General features: G+C 38.2%; 2 protein-coding genes across 26 annotated transcripts in view; both read left to right on the top strand.

The window, feature by feature from the left end:
• Positions 1-3,728, top strand: part of LOC310682394 (serine/threonine-protein kinase Sgk3) — a 52,389-nt gene extending 48,661 nt beyond the window's left edge. For all 7 annotated transcript variants that reach the window (XM_083451219.1, XM_083451220.1, XM_083451223.1 and 4 more), the window contains 2 exons: positions 814-903; positions 1,645-3,728. In XM_083451219.1, coding sequence (XP_083307345.1) covers positions 814-903; positions 1,645-1,815 — 261 coding nt within the window. In that variant the 3' untranslated portion in view covers positions 1,816-3,728. The remainder of the gene's footprint in view (positions 1-813; positions 904-1,644) is intronic.
• Positions 3,420-15,793, top strand: part of MCMDC2 (minichromosome maintenance domain containing 2) — a 17,454-nt gene continuing 5,080 nt past the window's right edge. For 3 of the 19 annotated variants that reach the window (XM_083451070.1, XM_083451072.1, XM_083451062.1), the window contains exons 1-10: positions 4,704-5,177; positions 7,167-7,352; positions 7,589-7,739; positions 7,821-7,951; positions 8,042-8,101; positions 8,603-8,798; positions 9,737-9,859; positions 11,486-11,593; positions 13,830-13,958; positions 15,552-15,789. In XM_083451070.1, coding sequence (XP_083307196.1) covers positions 7,640-7,739; positions 7,821-7,951; positions 8,042-8,101; positions 8,603-8,798; positions 9,737-9,859; positions 11,486-11,593; positions 13,830-13,958; positions 15,552-15,789 — 1,085 coding nt within the window. In that variant the 5' untranslated portion in view covers positions 4,704-5,177; positions 7,167-7,352; positions 7,589-7,639. The other 16 variants (XM_083451074.1, XM_083451077.1, XM_083451064.1 and 13 more) reach the window with 16 other exon arrangements.

Below are 15,793 nucleotides of genomic sequence, written 5' to 3'. Positions count from 1 at the left end.
TTGATGGTATTTCTTCTGTCTTCCAATATTGTGCAATCAAGATTCTTGCTGCTGTTGAAGCATAGATAAATTAGTTTTGCTCTTTGTTCTCAGTAAATAGCTCTCCAAATTCCATCTCTTCTAGGACTTTTTTCATAAAGTCCCAAGAGATATTGTCAAAGGCTTTCTGTGCGTCTATAAACATTAGGGCCGCTTGTTTTTCATTTCTAACTTCCAGGTATTCTATTATATTCAAAATATTTCTTATATTATCTTTCATTTGTCTACCTGGTAGAAACCCTGCTTGGTCTCTATGAATATATTCCTCTAAAGCCTTTTTTAATCTGTTTGCTAAGATTTACGCAAACAGTTTGTAATCATTGTTTAATAGAGAAATAGGTCTATAATTTTTAACTGACATCAAATCTGAATCTTGTTTTGGAATTAGTGTTATGTATGCTTCTTTCCATGTCTCTGGAACCTTCCCTATTTTTAGAATTTCATTCATCAGATCTTTTCGAGGGTTCACAAGCTGTTCACTCAGTTTCTTGTAATACTTAGGTGATAGCTCATCCAGTCCAGGCGATTTCCCAACTTTTGCTTGACTTATTGCATTTAAGACTTCTTGCCCTGTTATTTCTTCATTTAATACTGCTAACTTATCTGTTTTTATTTTTGGTAAATTACTCTTTTTAAGATATTCCTCTATCTTTGGTGTCTTTTCTGTTCCCTTTTTATATAAACCAGCAAAGTACTTGACAAAGGCAAAAGACGGCTTTCTGATCAGTATCAGACAAGTGTATATGTATCATGCAATTGTATCTTGTATTTCAGCTTGAAATTCAGAGGCATCCCTTCTTTGAATCTCTCAGCTGGACTGACCTCGAACAAAAAAAGATCCCACCGCCGTTTAATCCTAATGTGGTAGGTACAATAGTTCATACTTCAGTAAACTGGAATATAAGAACTCATTCAAGAAGTAATTACAGTTAGCTATAAAAAACAGCAGCAATAAAAAATATGCAAAAAGAACTTTGAAAAAAAAGGTTTCAAGCAGAGCTTTAAAGTACCGTATTTTTCGCTCTATAAGACGCACCAGACCACAAGACGCACCTAGTTTTTGGAGGAGGAAAATAAGGGGGGGGGGGGGAATCTGAATCTCAGAAGCCAGAACAGCAAGAGGGATCGCTGTGCAGCGAAAGCAGCAATCCCTCTCCCTCTTCTGGCTTCTGGGATAGCTGCGCAGCCTGCATTCGCTCCATAAGACAATGGTGAAAAAGTGAGTCTTATAGAGCAAAAAATACGGTAATCATAATGATGAGATATACTAACACTAACAAAGCAATCCTATCAGGGTGTAAAGATCTGTGGTGGAGCTACTGCTATTTCCTAAGCCCTGCCCACTTGTCCTGGCCAGGGCAGAAGGTATGGACAACTATTTTTATTTTTGGTTCCCTCCATTACTTCCACCCATAGAGAGGGAGGTCCACAATATCCTATGGACCCTGGGACACTCTCCCTGGTAAGATTGTACCATTGATTATTTTGCTGATAAATTGTTTTGTTGATAAATTAATAGACCTTCCAGTTTGAACTGAAATACGAAATACTAGAGGTAGAAATCATACCTTTTTCTTACAACAATTTGTATGTTTTATTTCCTAGTCTGGTCCAGATGACATCAGAAACTTTGACACAGCATTTACAGAAGAAATGGTACCCTGTTCAGTTTGCATTTCTTCTGACTATAATATTGTAAATGCCAGTGTACTGGAAGCAGATGATGCATTCATTGGATTTTCTTATGCACCACCTTCTGAGGACTCATTTCACTAAGATTTCTGGATGCTAAGAAATACTTGCAAGTCATCTTTAGATGGACTGGAACATTTTGATTGTGAACGGATTCAAAAATATGTGCAACTAGTGCCTCGTTTGAAATGTTGAACAAACTTTTTCTGCTGTAATATGAGGAACCTGGGCATTTTGGATTACTTCCTTACGACTGTTACACCTGCTGTACAAAAATACTTTTTGAACCAATACTTTAGTTAGCTGTAAGAAAAGAAATTTCTGTAAGAAAGGACACTGACTGTTCCCCCCCCCCCAAGTTTACATTGATAGCTCCAAATTGTCTGTCTTTCAAAGCAGCACACTTTCTCATTTAAAGGCCTTTGTAAGCTCTCTAGTGACTTTGTGCTTGAAATGTTACTATGCAAATATTTTTGTATAGCACTGTTTTTTAAAGAAGATAAGCATACTCTGCACAATTTGCTTGTTCTTTAAGCCAAGGTGATTTATTAGTATCACTTCTTCTTAACTCCAAGCAAGAATCTGTACAATATTGCCCATCTTAAGGCCAAACTGTGCCACCTTTAGTTATACTGGGCCCTGAATTGCAACCATTACCACTTTACTCAAGTAATTTGATACATTCCATTAGTAAAAGCTAGAAATGTGCTCTCTAGGTTAAATAAAGGTGGAACAAATTAGCCTTAAGTATTTTTTTTTTATAACAATGCTTCTCATAATGACTATAACCTTTTTCCTCTTCTTGTAGAAGATAAATGGCTTTTTCCAAAGAAATATATAAGGAAAAAAATGACTGCATTTGTAGAAGGGAAATTTTGTTCTTCTGTTTAGAAAACTAATTTATTTCAATTTGATTGTATTAAAATTCACTTTCATGAGATCTATACTTTGATTAGTTCATGCTTGGGGAAAAAAAAGCTAACACAGTCCATTTGTAAAAAGACTGACTGGCCACAATAGACACATTTTTTTTACTTGCTCAACTCTCCTAAATCCAGTGTGGAACTTTGTGATTGTGGCTGGGGAAAACAGAAACCTCAAAGGAATTAATTAAATATGGAATTTGCAACTTGAAGAAAATAGTCCACATGTCTTGTTTCCACTGTGGCCATGATTTGGATTTTTATACTAAAGTCTTGAATCATGAAAAGAAAATAGAGAGAGAGGGAGCAACAAACCCAAACAAAACAGAACAAAATCTGGGCACTAAGAGATCTTGCAGTATCAAGCCAATGCAAACAGACTGCAACTGAGTACCCTTGGTCAGATTATAATGGCACAATCAGGTTGCCAGGGCTCATGCCAGCAAGGGGGCCCAGACTCTGAGCTTTGCTTTAAAAGTAAAGTAAATATCTAACCTTCCTAGAAGGAAAGTTCATATTGAGAGGCTAAGTTTAGGAAGATACCTAGCACAAACTAGGAACAAAAGAGGAAAAGATAAAAACCAACAGAATTAATCTACACTTGGCAGAGGCTCCAGACAAACAAACACAACCGGTGTCCAGCTAAAAGACCCACTTTTGTGCTAGATTAGTGCATCTTTTACTGGGATCCCAACTCTAGCTGCAAAAGGAAATTACAATCCAGCCCCCAGCAACTGAAAGAAATGCTTCTCTCACCTCAATCTAATTCCCTCATGGCAACACTCCCATTGGCTATTGCTAAGTAGCAGGCACCCACCAAATTATCTGGGACTTACTTCAGAATAAACACGTTTAGATGTAGGTTTCTTAGTTTAGCCACTCCTTTTTGTACAAGTACTTTAATACAGAGGTCTAATTAATCCAGAATAAATATATCCTTGTCTATTTATATATCTTTCATTCACAAACATATGCCAACAAAGGGGAGGGAAGCAGATATTTCCTTTTTTTCATGCTTTGAAAATTTGTAAATTCTATGAAAATGAAAGAAAATACAGTTTTGTTTATTAACAATTGGATACTATCACTATACATATACATGCATACATATACACACACTGCTACCAACTCCTTAGGTCAGGGGTTCTCAAAGAGTGTGGCAGGAGAGGAGGGCAAGTGTGGCGGGAAGATTCAAGGACAATCAAAGAAATAAAGTAGTATTGTTCTGTGTTATAAATCAAGCACTGCTGTTTTGTTTTCCAATGTGTGTGGCATGAGCAAATTTGTATTCTGAAAGTATGGCCCAGAGAAAAAAGTTTGAGAACCACTGTCTTACTTTAGCGTGTTTCAGCAGAGTTTTCATCAGTGGCCTAGTATGTTATTTAAAACTCAACAGTTCCTCAAAATCAAAATGCGCATTTCAGGCTCAGCACTTCTGAAAGGAAAATCAACCACATTTCAATAACAAAAAAATCAGAGTCACTGACAAGCTTTAGCTTCTAATATATAACCACTTAAATAAGATTGGCACTGCACTTCAGTGCTTCATTATGTACAGGATTGAATTGGAGTGTTTTGTAAGTAATATTAGAAATCAAACCCTATCACTGAGTATGAGTTCATTCTTTTTGAAATATTATTGCTTTAGAAGTGTTAACCTGGGATTTTTATTTCTGCAAAATTGTTTCATTTTTATAAATACCCTAGACCACTGATGAAGACCGCTGAAATGCACTTGGTTGATATTGCTACAATTTTTTCAAAGATTACTTAAACTAACAAGCCTAAATCAAAATAGGTTCCCTCTGAAGTAGGATCCAGAGAGTTCAATAGGACTTGCTCCCTTGTAAGATTTGCTTAGGATTGCAGTTTTGGTGAGATAGTAAGTAATTGAGGGGAAATGTACGTCCCTTGAATTAAAGTAATCTGAGGTAAATTTTGTGCCTGTGATGCTTTTTATCCTATCAGAGTTGAGAATATCTCTGCTGACAGCAGAGTTGTGGAACAGAAACTTGAAAATGTAAGATTTGGCAGTAGGATTGCCAAGCAACAGACAGCGTCCACCTGAAGTGGATGTTGACCATTGTTTCTTTCTGAGGAGTGTTCATATGGAGGGAAGTTTGAAGTCTGGCTCCTTCTCTGTGCCTAGATCAGCTCCCCTTCAGAGAGACGCAAGGAACAGAAAGAGGGGTGGAGGTTCAGTGGTTTTATTTCTCTGTGTGAAAGGCTAACGAGGAAGCAATGGCAGTACTAGAAAGAATATGAGGGAGGACAAGTCTGAGGGGAAAAGTTCTGTAATAGGCATAAATTGTTAATGAAAATACAGAAAGCTTGTTCATTTGCTCAGGGCCTGCTATTGCCAGCATTGCTCCTCAGTGGAGGTAGGGAGAAAAGTAGGTTTTTTGGGGTGGGGTGGCTAGACACTTTCCCACTTTTGTCCTTTGGAGTGCCATCTCTATGACAGGGGCTCTAGAATCCCACTTAATCGGTTTACTGTCATCTTTCAGTCACACATAACTACGGGTGGGTACAGATAACTCTTTTACCACAAATCTGCACATGATGTGCGATACGATCTTGACCACTTTTCAATAATAATAATAATAATAATAATAATAATAGATTTCTAGCCCACCCATCTGGCTGGGTTTCCCCAGCCACTCTGGGCAGCTTCCAGCAGAAGGTTAAAAATACATTAAAACATCAGTCATTAAAAACTTCCCTAAACATTAAATTAAATACATAGAGCCACTTATATCCTCCTGCTTGTAGGCTGAAAATCAGCTTGTGGGGGAGAACCCATAAGGTTAAACAGCTCCTCCTTTTGCTGTTGTGCTAGTCTTCAACTTAAACATACAGCCACCTCCAAGGATGCTTTTGATTTGAAGAAAAACAAGACAGGGAAATTGTACAACTGCATGCAATGGCTTGTGTGTTCAAGTGTGTTGTTGGATTCTTCACACAAACAACTTAGTTGGATTTTTTAAATGCACCATTGCAAGAGAACTGTAACACATTGGTTTTGGCATGCCTGAAGAAGAGACAGAGCTACATTAATAATGGCAGTAAAGGGTGACAATGTAGTGAGGTGGGCCATTGCGACATCAGTGCAGAAATGGAAGGGTTTTGAGGAAGAAACCAAAATTGTTGAGCTTTTTGGGGGGTTTTTACGTTAGAATATGTGTTTGCTCCACAATTACTCTTTGTTTTTCATATTGAAATCCCTATCCTATTATATCCATGATGGAAAATGACACTTAAGAACTTAGATTTAAATCACCATTTAAATTATTTCACCCTATCTGAATGTGAGGCACATATACATAGGTGTGACACTGATATCTTTGGTTCTGTTTCTTGCTGAGCCCCCCTCATTTCAAAATTGTTCAGCAACTGCCCAGTTGGTGGCATAGGGTTATTTATATCCAGAGCTCTCTGGTGGGCAGATTATGCTACTGTTCCAGACAGAACATACAACTGGGACTATTTGAATGGGTATTTTTGACTTTATACCGAGCATAGTTCTTTGAATAGTGTTCCTTGTGCTTAATGACCAAATGGGGATTTGAACTGTGGTCTTCCATCATCTAATCTGACACTTTAACCACTACAGTACACTGACTTTGGGTGGCCAAATTAAATGCAACTCTATTCATACTGAATGTCTTTTAAAAAGTGAATTGTGTGTGAGAGAGAGTGTCCGATTGGGACACTTGTGGGGAGTAAATGTATTTTATCTCCCCTTGCAGTCTTAATCTGGATTCCCATCCCCCCATGACTGTTTTCATTGGTGAGACGGAAGCTCCCACTGGATGGAACAGGAGTTTCCTAACCCCCAGTACAAATAAGTGTAGATGTAGTGCTCACTGTTCGGACTGCAGAGAAATCAGAGTACTGGAAAAGCTAAAAGCCGTGTAGAATATTTCTAACATGTAGCTTTTACAGTTAAGATCATCAGATGCCCAACCCAAATTCCTTATGCATTATCTAATTTCCTCTTAATTACATAGAAGTCCAACTGAAATATGTTAGGATTTAAATTCTTGACAAAACTGATACAGCAAGATGTTTCCTTTTATAAGATTTATACTGCAATAATTTATTATAAATTATTTAAGACCAGAACATAGTGAATATATTTTGCTTGTCCTTTAAAAAAATCACAAGTAATAAAGATTCCACCCATATTGCTAAGTACACGTCCACAGGACTAATGCTTTGTCTTGTAATCTAAAGCATATTCCAGTACTCGGATCCTTCTCCAGTATCTGAATAAATTAAGCAAGGCTTTGCATTATATCAAGGACTGCCAAACTTTTTGGACCAGTGGTATGAATGCTATGAACATCAATCGCAAAATAACTGCCATGGGAGCATAGCATAGTGTAACATAGCTGTCATGGCGAGCATTACATAACAAATTAAAGAGAGTCGTTATGATAAAGCTTTTCCCATAATTGTATTTCTCTAATAGAAAATGATTAACCTGTTGTATTTCTGCTTGTCTTACAGCTGTTAACAGGCAGAAGAACCCTCTTTTCCCCTAATGCCAACCCCAACCAAAGCCTAGGCTGCCATCTTGTACCCACTTACCTGGGAGTAAGCTCCATTAAACACAAGGAGACGTATCTCTGTATGGACATATACATTGTGAGGACAGTATACACTGCACTCATTTCGAAGTAAACACTTGGAAGGGTACCTGCACAATTTGCTTCATAAGTTTCTTTAAAAAGAAAGAAAGAAGCAAGCTCAGAGTTGGGGTGGGGGCCTGCCCAGGGATACCAATCAAGGCCTATGCAGGTGCCATGGCATCAACCTCTGTATTAGATAATTCGTTTTCTGTAAGTGCTAATGGTAACTCGTCACTGCAGAATTCTTACTGCATGTTCCATTGTCTTGACCTTACTGACATATCAAATTCTTCCCCATAGTGTGTACCTGTGATCTAAGGGTTTAGTACTGAAACAAAACCATCGGAGAAAATGAAGCCAGACCTTCTCAGAATGAAGGAAGTTGCATTGATTTATCTTGACAGGAGTGGTGGCCTTCAGAAATTTGTGAATGCCTGCAAATTATACAATGGTAGTATTTAGCAATTTTTAAAATTATAGTTTAAATCAGTATATGGAAAATGTTGATGGTTTTTACTTTCTACTCTTACAGATTCAAAGCAAAGTTATGCCATTTTCCGGTTTCCTATATTGATAAATCCATCTGATATTATTGAGTTGGATGCTACCCTTGGAAATTACATTTTGCATAAACCTATGAAGGCCACTCAGATTTTTCAGTCTGTAAGGAATCTCATATATTTTGGTGAAATTTGTTAATCACTCTTTTAAACTGCAGTTGCCTTATGAAATGAATTGGGTTTTGAATTATAGGTGTGTTTTACAGCAGTTAAAACACTGTCACTAATTCAGCAGCTACAGACTGAAGCTCAGGTAGGTTTGAACTCTGCTTTTCGTATTTCACTTTTTAAAGAAATTAGTTGTATTTATAAAACAATATAGCTTCACTGACCTTTTAGTTTGTTGCAATATTTCTTCTGAAATGCGTTCAAGGCATATCTTAATTATAGTAAGCTTCCTTGTTGACTTCTGAGTTGGCATGCATAGGATTCCACTGTACAGTAGTACCTCGGGTTAAGTACTTAATTTGTTCCAGAGGTCTGTTCTTAACCTGAAACTGTTCTTAACCTGAAGCACCACTTTAACTAATGGGGCCTCTTGCTGCCACCGTGTCGCAGGAGCACGATTTCTGTTCTCATCCTGAAGCAAAGTTCTTAACCTAAAGCACTATTTGGATTTGGATTTCTGGGTTAGCGGAGTCTGTAACCTGAAGCGTATGTAACCTGAAGCGTATGTAACCTGAGGTACCATTGTAGTATCTGTTATTTATAACTGGCATCATCATCATGTTATTTCTGTGTCTCTTTTTTTCAGATGAGCATAGTGCTGAAACTAACACATTTACCTTCCCTGCCCAGTTATATTTTCAGTCTTTGCAAATTTCCATTTGATTACACTTCTCAGAGATTTTATATGGCAGAGGGAATAGTTGTTGCAATGTCCACTGTAACAAAATATACACAAGGAGCAAGATTTGTTTGTTGTGATGAAAACTGTCCGTTTTCTGAAGGTACACCAACCTGGAATCTTGAATTCTATTATAACTTACTGACTTACACAGTAAATCCAGCTTTTAAGAAATATATAAGCTTTTATAAGACATTGTTTATAAAATCTAATACCCTGCACGTTGCTGACATATTTGTGAGAGCTTTATAGACCTGTGATTTCTCATACTGGATACACATGAACATCGTTTCACAAACTGATTTTCCTACTATCAAGCAGATCATTGGCTGTAGAAGGGACTAGGAGGAAAAAGCAGAGAAGATAATTGATTTCTGTGTTCATAACTTTTATGCCTGCCTGTTGTGTTTAGATGCATCTGTGTGCCCCGCACTATACTGGCTAGATCAATTGCCATTGACCATACCACTCAGCAGTAGTATTCAGTGGATTGTTCTCCATCGTATATTCCAAAAATTAAAAGATTATACTCTACTTCTGTTGTCTATCATGCAAATATTTCTGTTTGCTGGTGGACAACGGGTGGGATTCAGACTTCTCCTTCTCCATGGACAGAACGTTCCATCCTCTCCTCTCCCTGCATACTGTTCTGGGAGTTCTTCTGACCCCTACAGTGGATTTGGTGGAGATGTGGGGAAGGGGAGAGGAGAGGGGAGGCTCAGTAGGATCCATTACAATGATTTCCGCTAGCATGGCAGGTCTTAACTGAATCTGACTATCATACCTTATAGTCAACTGAGGACTCTGTATTACGATGGCAAGCAGTGTGCCATTCAAACAACTCTAAAAGGGGATGCCAATTTTTTTGGCACTTGCCCCAAATGAATGAACGGGATGTCAATATTCTTTTCAAGTAGGTACACTATCAGAGATCATTTGGTGATGATTAATTAAATTAAATTGGAAACCTTTATAAATCAATATATAGCACTTTGTGAATGTTTAGAACTTTAAATATGGTCTTTTATACACTTTCCCTAGGATTTCAGTATATAAGAGTACATACTCCTGGAGCGACAGAATCTGCAACAGTGAGAAACAATTTTGTGTGCACTTTGTGTACTTCACCACTGCGGGAAGATATGAAATACAGAGTACTTGGTGGTAAACATTAAATAGTAGTTATTAGCCCTAAATTATACAATTTCAATAGCTATATTTTTATGGTGAGGTGTACTATTGGGCAACAAGAGAAGGAAAAAACATGGAGGAGGGAGTTCAAAGTCATCTCTACATCGAGTGAAGCTTATAATGTATGCCCCATGGTTACATTGGGACTCTGATAGGCTCCCCACTTCCTAAGTCTGAATGTGTCTGAAATACAGATTTAACCCAGTCTCTTAGCATTTTATAGTGTGTGAAGAAAATCTAATTAGTAGACTTATTTTTGAATTCACAAAGTTTCCTGAGGTTTCAGTGTCCCAGTAATACATGTTTGCATATGATAATTTCTTTCACCAGACATTCACCGGCTTATAATTTAAAGACAAAATGCTAAAAGGGAAGGGGAAAAGGTGGCTACCCCCATACGTCTATGGAGATTGTCCTTTTAAACTCTGTACAATTCAGGAAAGGACTGCACGTTAAGATATGCCATCATATTCTGAGGCCATTTTAAAAAAAATATTAGAATTTCAGTTGTGTCAACACAAAGGAGGTATTAGCTGGTTTAAGCAACTATAATGGGTCAGAGAAGAAAGGTGCCTTTGTACTATCTTGTACTTTTTGTTCGTAAAACTGGGGTTTTTTTAAAAGGATTTTCGTAAAGAAATTGCCCCATGAACTGGACAAAATTGTCCCAGTTTTGTTAACATGAAACCAGCACAAGACAAAAGTACTGTATTGGTCCAAATAGAAGCCACACTCACAAATAAGCCGCACCTTTAAAATTCAAGGCTTAATTGTGGGTGCGGCCCGCCTCCCAGCACTACTGCCCGGAACGGGATGGGGGGTAGCCAACGCCAGTGCTTGGCACTCCACTCCCCAAGCTGGCGCTGGTGCTCTGTTTCAAGCGCGCTGCATGCCCACCTCCTGGCACTACCACCTCCTGGCACTACCTCCCCAAGCCGGCGCCGGGGGAGGTTTGGGAGTTGCGGGTGGGCTGATCATTGCCCTGCACTGCTTTGGGTGGGGGGTGTGTGTAAGGTCATGAATATAAGCCAAACGTTAATGGCCCGAATTTGGAAAAAGATGTTGGTTATATTTGGACCAATACGGTAGCTTGATCCATCCATCCCAAGCCTGAATGCAGGTTTGATATTTGTCTCGCTCAAGACAAACCATGAGATGTAGCAAGGTTTGTTGTATGGCTTGCTGCTTGTGTTTTGTCTTGAGTAAACAAAACATGAGCCTGGGTTTGGATGACACACTACGCCATCTCATGACATTGCTCTCAACAGCACCACAGCACACGCAGAGAAGGAGCAAAACAGCTGCAGTCTCCTCTCTGGGAGCCCACACGTGCTAGTGTTTGCACTAAGTCATGGTTTGGTTTAACATTTTATGTGATTCGGATCACTTTATAACTTCACTTTTTTGACCGTTTTGTCAATAGAAGGTATAAAGCTTAGGAAGAGTAGTACTAAAGTATTTGAGTGGATATAGTTCTGACTGTTGGGATGATTTAGAATGCTTTTTCTTTAATAATACTAATCCCAGTTGGGCAAATGGCTTGTGATGGACTTCTGATTAATTTTTAAAAATGTAATCTTACGTTTTTCTTTTTTAAAGATAAGCAGGTTATTGAAATAGTTGATGCTAAAGCAATTAGTGCTTTTCAAGGATTTTCCAGCAGTAAAACCCCTTTCAGATTTCAATCTTTCACAGTTTTTCTAAGAGGTAAGTTTTGTGTTTAATGTAAATTTTTATTATTAGGCTGATAAGTGTGGAAGAATTCTGTTAGTCTAGCATGTGTTATACAATATAGCATTTGGATGGAATAAATCTTTCACTTTCTGAATATATATGCCTATCAATCAAATGTGAATGTATATGTAGAGAAGCTCATATATTAGGAAAGGGGAGTATGTGAAAATAAAATGTAGAGGCTCTTTTTAAAAAATAAACACAATCTTATCTTGTCCTTGGAATTTGACTTCCTCCTTTCAGTTCACATGATAAAGCTTTTCTGTAAGTAACTAGGTTTTGTAACATCCTTCCTCAATCTAGCTACTTCCCTTATTCTCTTGAGATCTCTGCCATTTCTGGTTTAAATAATTCATCTTCACAGATTTTAAAATAGGAGCCTATTTGTGTGCTTCGGTTTTTGTTGTTTTTAAATGGTTTGTTTCTGTCCTTTTGAGACATTCTACTGAGATTTTTCTCCTGCACACATCTATTTGAAATAACTTGAACAACATCTGCTTTGTATGAAATGCCCTGAAAGTGTGGTTTTTCTTGCTTTAAAAGTTTGCCTGAAGTCTTTTTTAAAAGCCTTCTGAACACAGTTGACTGCATGTTGAACCACTAATAACAAAGTTAAAAGTGGGTGAACCACAAGGCTGAAATAGGTCAATTATGGAAAAAGTAGCAAAGGGACAGTACTGGCAATATATAAAACACTACTCCAAAACACTACAAGTCCCCTTACCACAATCAAAGCTGAATGGGAACATGACATAGGATATGAAATAAACCCAACCCAATGGTCGAAGCTGTGGACTAAACCACCCTTTAAGTCCCTCTCAGGCTAGAGAAGGGAACTCATCCTGAAACTTATCTACAGGTGGTACCTAATACCACATAAGCTGCTGATGATACACCCAGGAATTTCACTTAAGCGCTGGAGAGGATCCACTGGCACTGACACACACGTCCACATGTAGTAGGAATGCCCCAAAATTCAATCTTTTGGGATAACAGTCTTACAAGAAATTTGCAAATTAACAAAACAGGTAATAGAAGCAACTCCAAAATTTGTCTTACTAAATTTCTTCCAAGACAATAATGCACATTCACATGACAAAAAACTTATAAACCACTTACTCTCAGCAGCTAGGAGTCTCATAACCAGACAGTATGGGAAACTGCCCTACGAGAAAAACTTATCAACAAACTGAAATGACCATGGGACAAACAAAGGATGCCTTTACCCAAGTGTGCTCCCCTTCATCACATGCACAAAACAAGACAATGACTGATCCCCCGCCCCTGACAACATATGAATCAATATGGCCAATGTAACCTAACAATGCCCCCCCCCCAAACACTACCAATCAACTGCAACCAACCATACCTTGGGCCCTCTAACCTCTTATTCTGCCAACAATAATAAGACACCTATCCAAGTGACACTGACAAAAAAGCTCCACTCATATATGCAAAAATGAAAGTTTAATGTCTCCTTCACCTTCCCCCTCTCCTAAATTTCTTTTTCTCTACTTTCTCCCCTCTCTCAACCCCACATTGTCTACAACAAAAAAGTCTCAATCTGATTGTATTTGATTTGTATGAAGGATGCTACAATTTAAAAACAGACACTGAATGTACTTTTGTTACTTATGGAAAACATTCCAATAAAAACTTTAAAAAGAAATAAATATTTAAAAAGTAGATGGATTTGGTCACACAAATGCAGCTTTGTGTTCAATCTTATAAATGCAGAAGGAAGATGGTGGGAATGGATCATTCCTAGAGGTAACTCTTATTTCTATCCTCATAAAGGTAATCTAGCCTTTATAGACCAAACGACATAAAGCAGTAAGCTGGGCAGAGCAATCCTGTGTGACTTTTTGCAAGTTAGGGAAAACTTTCATCTTCAGGAAGCCGCTTGGTTAACAAATGGCTGTTTTATTTAAGCCGGTTTTCAACTGTCCCTGGTTTTTGAATAGTTTTTACTGCTTCCATGTTGTGTTGCTTCCTGCTGCTCCTTTACAGTGCATGTTTACCTGAACTTTAGTTCAATGGCCCTTACTCCCAGGTAAGAGCATTTAGAATTGCAGTCTTAGTATTCGTAACATTTAAAATTGTTTGTGATGTTTTTTCCTGTTGTTAACTACCTAGCTTTTATGAATAAAGGCAGGGTATGTATTAAGCAGATACATACATCCCTACATGTTTATTTGCTAATTTATAGATGAACTATCTAATAAAATGGAAATAGGAAACAGGTATAAAGTTATAGGAATTCCAGTCTGTATGCCAAGCTGCACACAAATCACACTTTGCCTGGAAGCCAACCGTATACATCTCTGTAATCTCACAGGTAAGACAAGGGGATAGTTGAAGTGGGTCTCCATTCAGTTCCTGATTGAACAAGTGGAGATTTGTGTGTGTGTGTGTGTGTGTGTGTGTGTGTATGTATGTATCGGAAACTTTTTGGGACATTCTGTATGATTGAAATTTGCTTCTTCCTCTCTCCCTCTCAAATATGAATAAACAAGCTGTGAAAGTTCGTTTGAATACAGATCACACAATTCACACTGTGTTTTAGAGGGCACTCTGTCTGCTATTTCAGTTGGATAAGAATTAAGTGAATGGTAATAGTAGTCAGAGAGTGCCCTCTACCTATTAATTTGTGATCCAACAGCATTTAAATGACTTCACATTTGAGACTTAAATTACTTTTAAATGTGTTTATAAAACCTACATTGCCTTTTACTATCAATTATGTACTCTCCTACATTTACACATTGCCCTAATAGTACTGGTGTCTTGTGCAGATTTTGTTCATTGGGTTTCTTTGTGGGCTTGCATTTCATCTGTAGTTCTGTGCTTATTCTGTGGTATCTGACTTTAGTCATATGAGTTAGGATTTCTCTTCTCTCCCCTGCCCCCACCCCTGGAGTAAACTACTCTTTAGTGCTCAACCGGAGCAAACAGCAATTTGGGTTTTCTCTTGATTAATGTTTGCTGCGATTGAGCACTGAAGATCAGGTTTTCCCTGGGAAAGGAGTAAGGAAAGTTGAAAACTGCTCAGATCTGTGCCTAGAAAGCATGGGTCAATGGGAAAACCACTCTGATCCAGACTTTCTGGACACAGGATAAGCAAAAATGTGGATAAGCCCTTAGATATGTCTAGGTTAAGTCCATTGTTTTCAGTTGGCTGCGCAGAGTATGACTTGGTTGGATACCACATTGTAAAATGCCTTAAGTGTTGTTTGTAGAAAGCACCACATAAAACTATATGCAGTGGAACCTCGGGTTGCGAATGTGATTCGTGTGGGAGTTATGTTTGCAACCCGCAGCGCTGTGTCTGCGCATGTGACGCGATTTGGTGCTTATGAGCATAGCGCGATTTAGCGCTTCTGCACATGCGCTGAAACCCAGAAGTAACCTGTTCCGGTACTTCTGGGTTTCGGCGCGTCCATAACCTGAAGCGTCTGTAACCTGAGGTACCACTGTCAGACATCATGAGGGCTCTCACTGTGAAGCAAGTCCATACATATTGAAATTGGGTATGGATATATTCTTTTGGATCTCGCCTGAGGATACAAGGTAGGATTCTCAACGGACAGCCTGAGCAAACAAAGCACTGCAGAATTGGGAGACCACATAATTAGATACGGTAGAGAATGGCCCAAGTAACAGGGGCCGTTGAAGGTATAGCCTATTTTAACAAAATGAAACTGATTTTAAAGTGTTCACACTTGTAAACCTGAGAAGCGATCCTGTGAGCACTTAGCTGGGAACCACGTGAATCTATATGCATAAGACTGAGCTTAAGGCGGGTGTTTTTAAAACTGTTTTTCTAGTTTTGTAATTACAAATGCAAGCTGTGAAACTGAATATATTTGTAAAAATTGTAAGATATGTTGTTCAAATAGATTCATTTGGCTTTGGTGTGTTTTTGTATTAGGCCCTTCCCAGATCAGTGAAAAATTTAAGTATCTGCTTTCTTTGACTTCAAACTCGTGTTGGAGATTTACAGCTCTTCTGGCCAATAGTTTTGCTTCACAAGTACTTCCACCAGGCATTAACAACACTCTCAAACTAGCCATATTGTTAAGTCTAGTACAGACAAGTGACAGAAATGACTTAACAGCAGATTACCTGGATATTTTGGTATTGACGAATGATTTGCTAATATTAGAGAGGTAA

The sequence above is a fragment of the Podarcis tiliguerta genome, assembly GCF_965153285.1.
Source record: "Podarcis tiliguerta genome assembly, chromosome: 7".
In the NCBI taxonomy this organism is placed as follows: Eukaryota; Metazoa; Chordata; class Lepidosauria; order Squamata; family Lacertidae; genus Podarcis; species Podarcis tiliguerta.
Note: the sequence above shows the minus strand (reverse complement) of the source record. Positions and strands in the feature narration are given on the sequence as shown.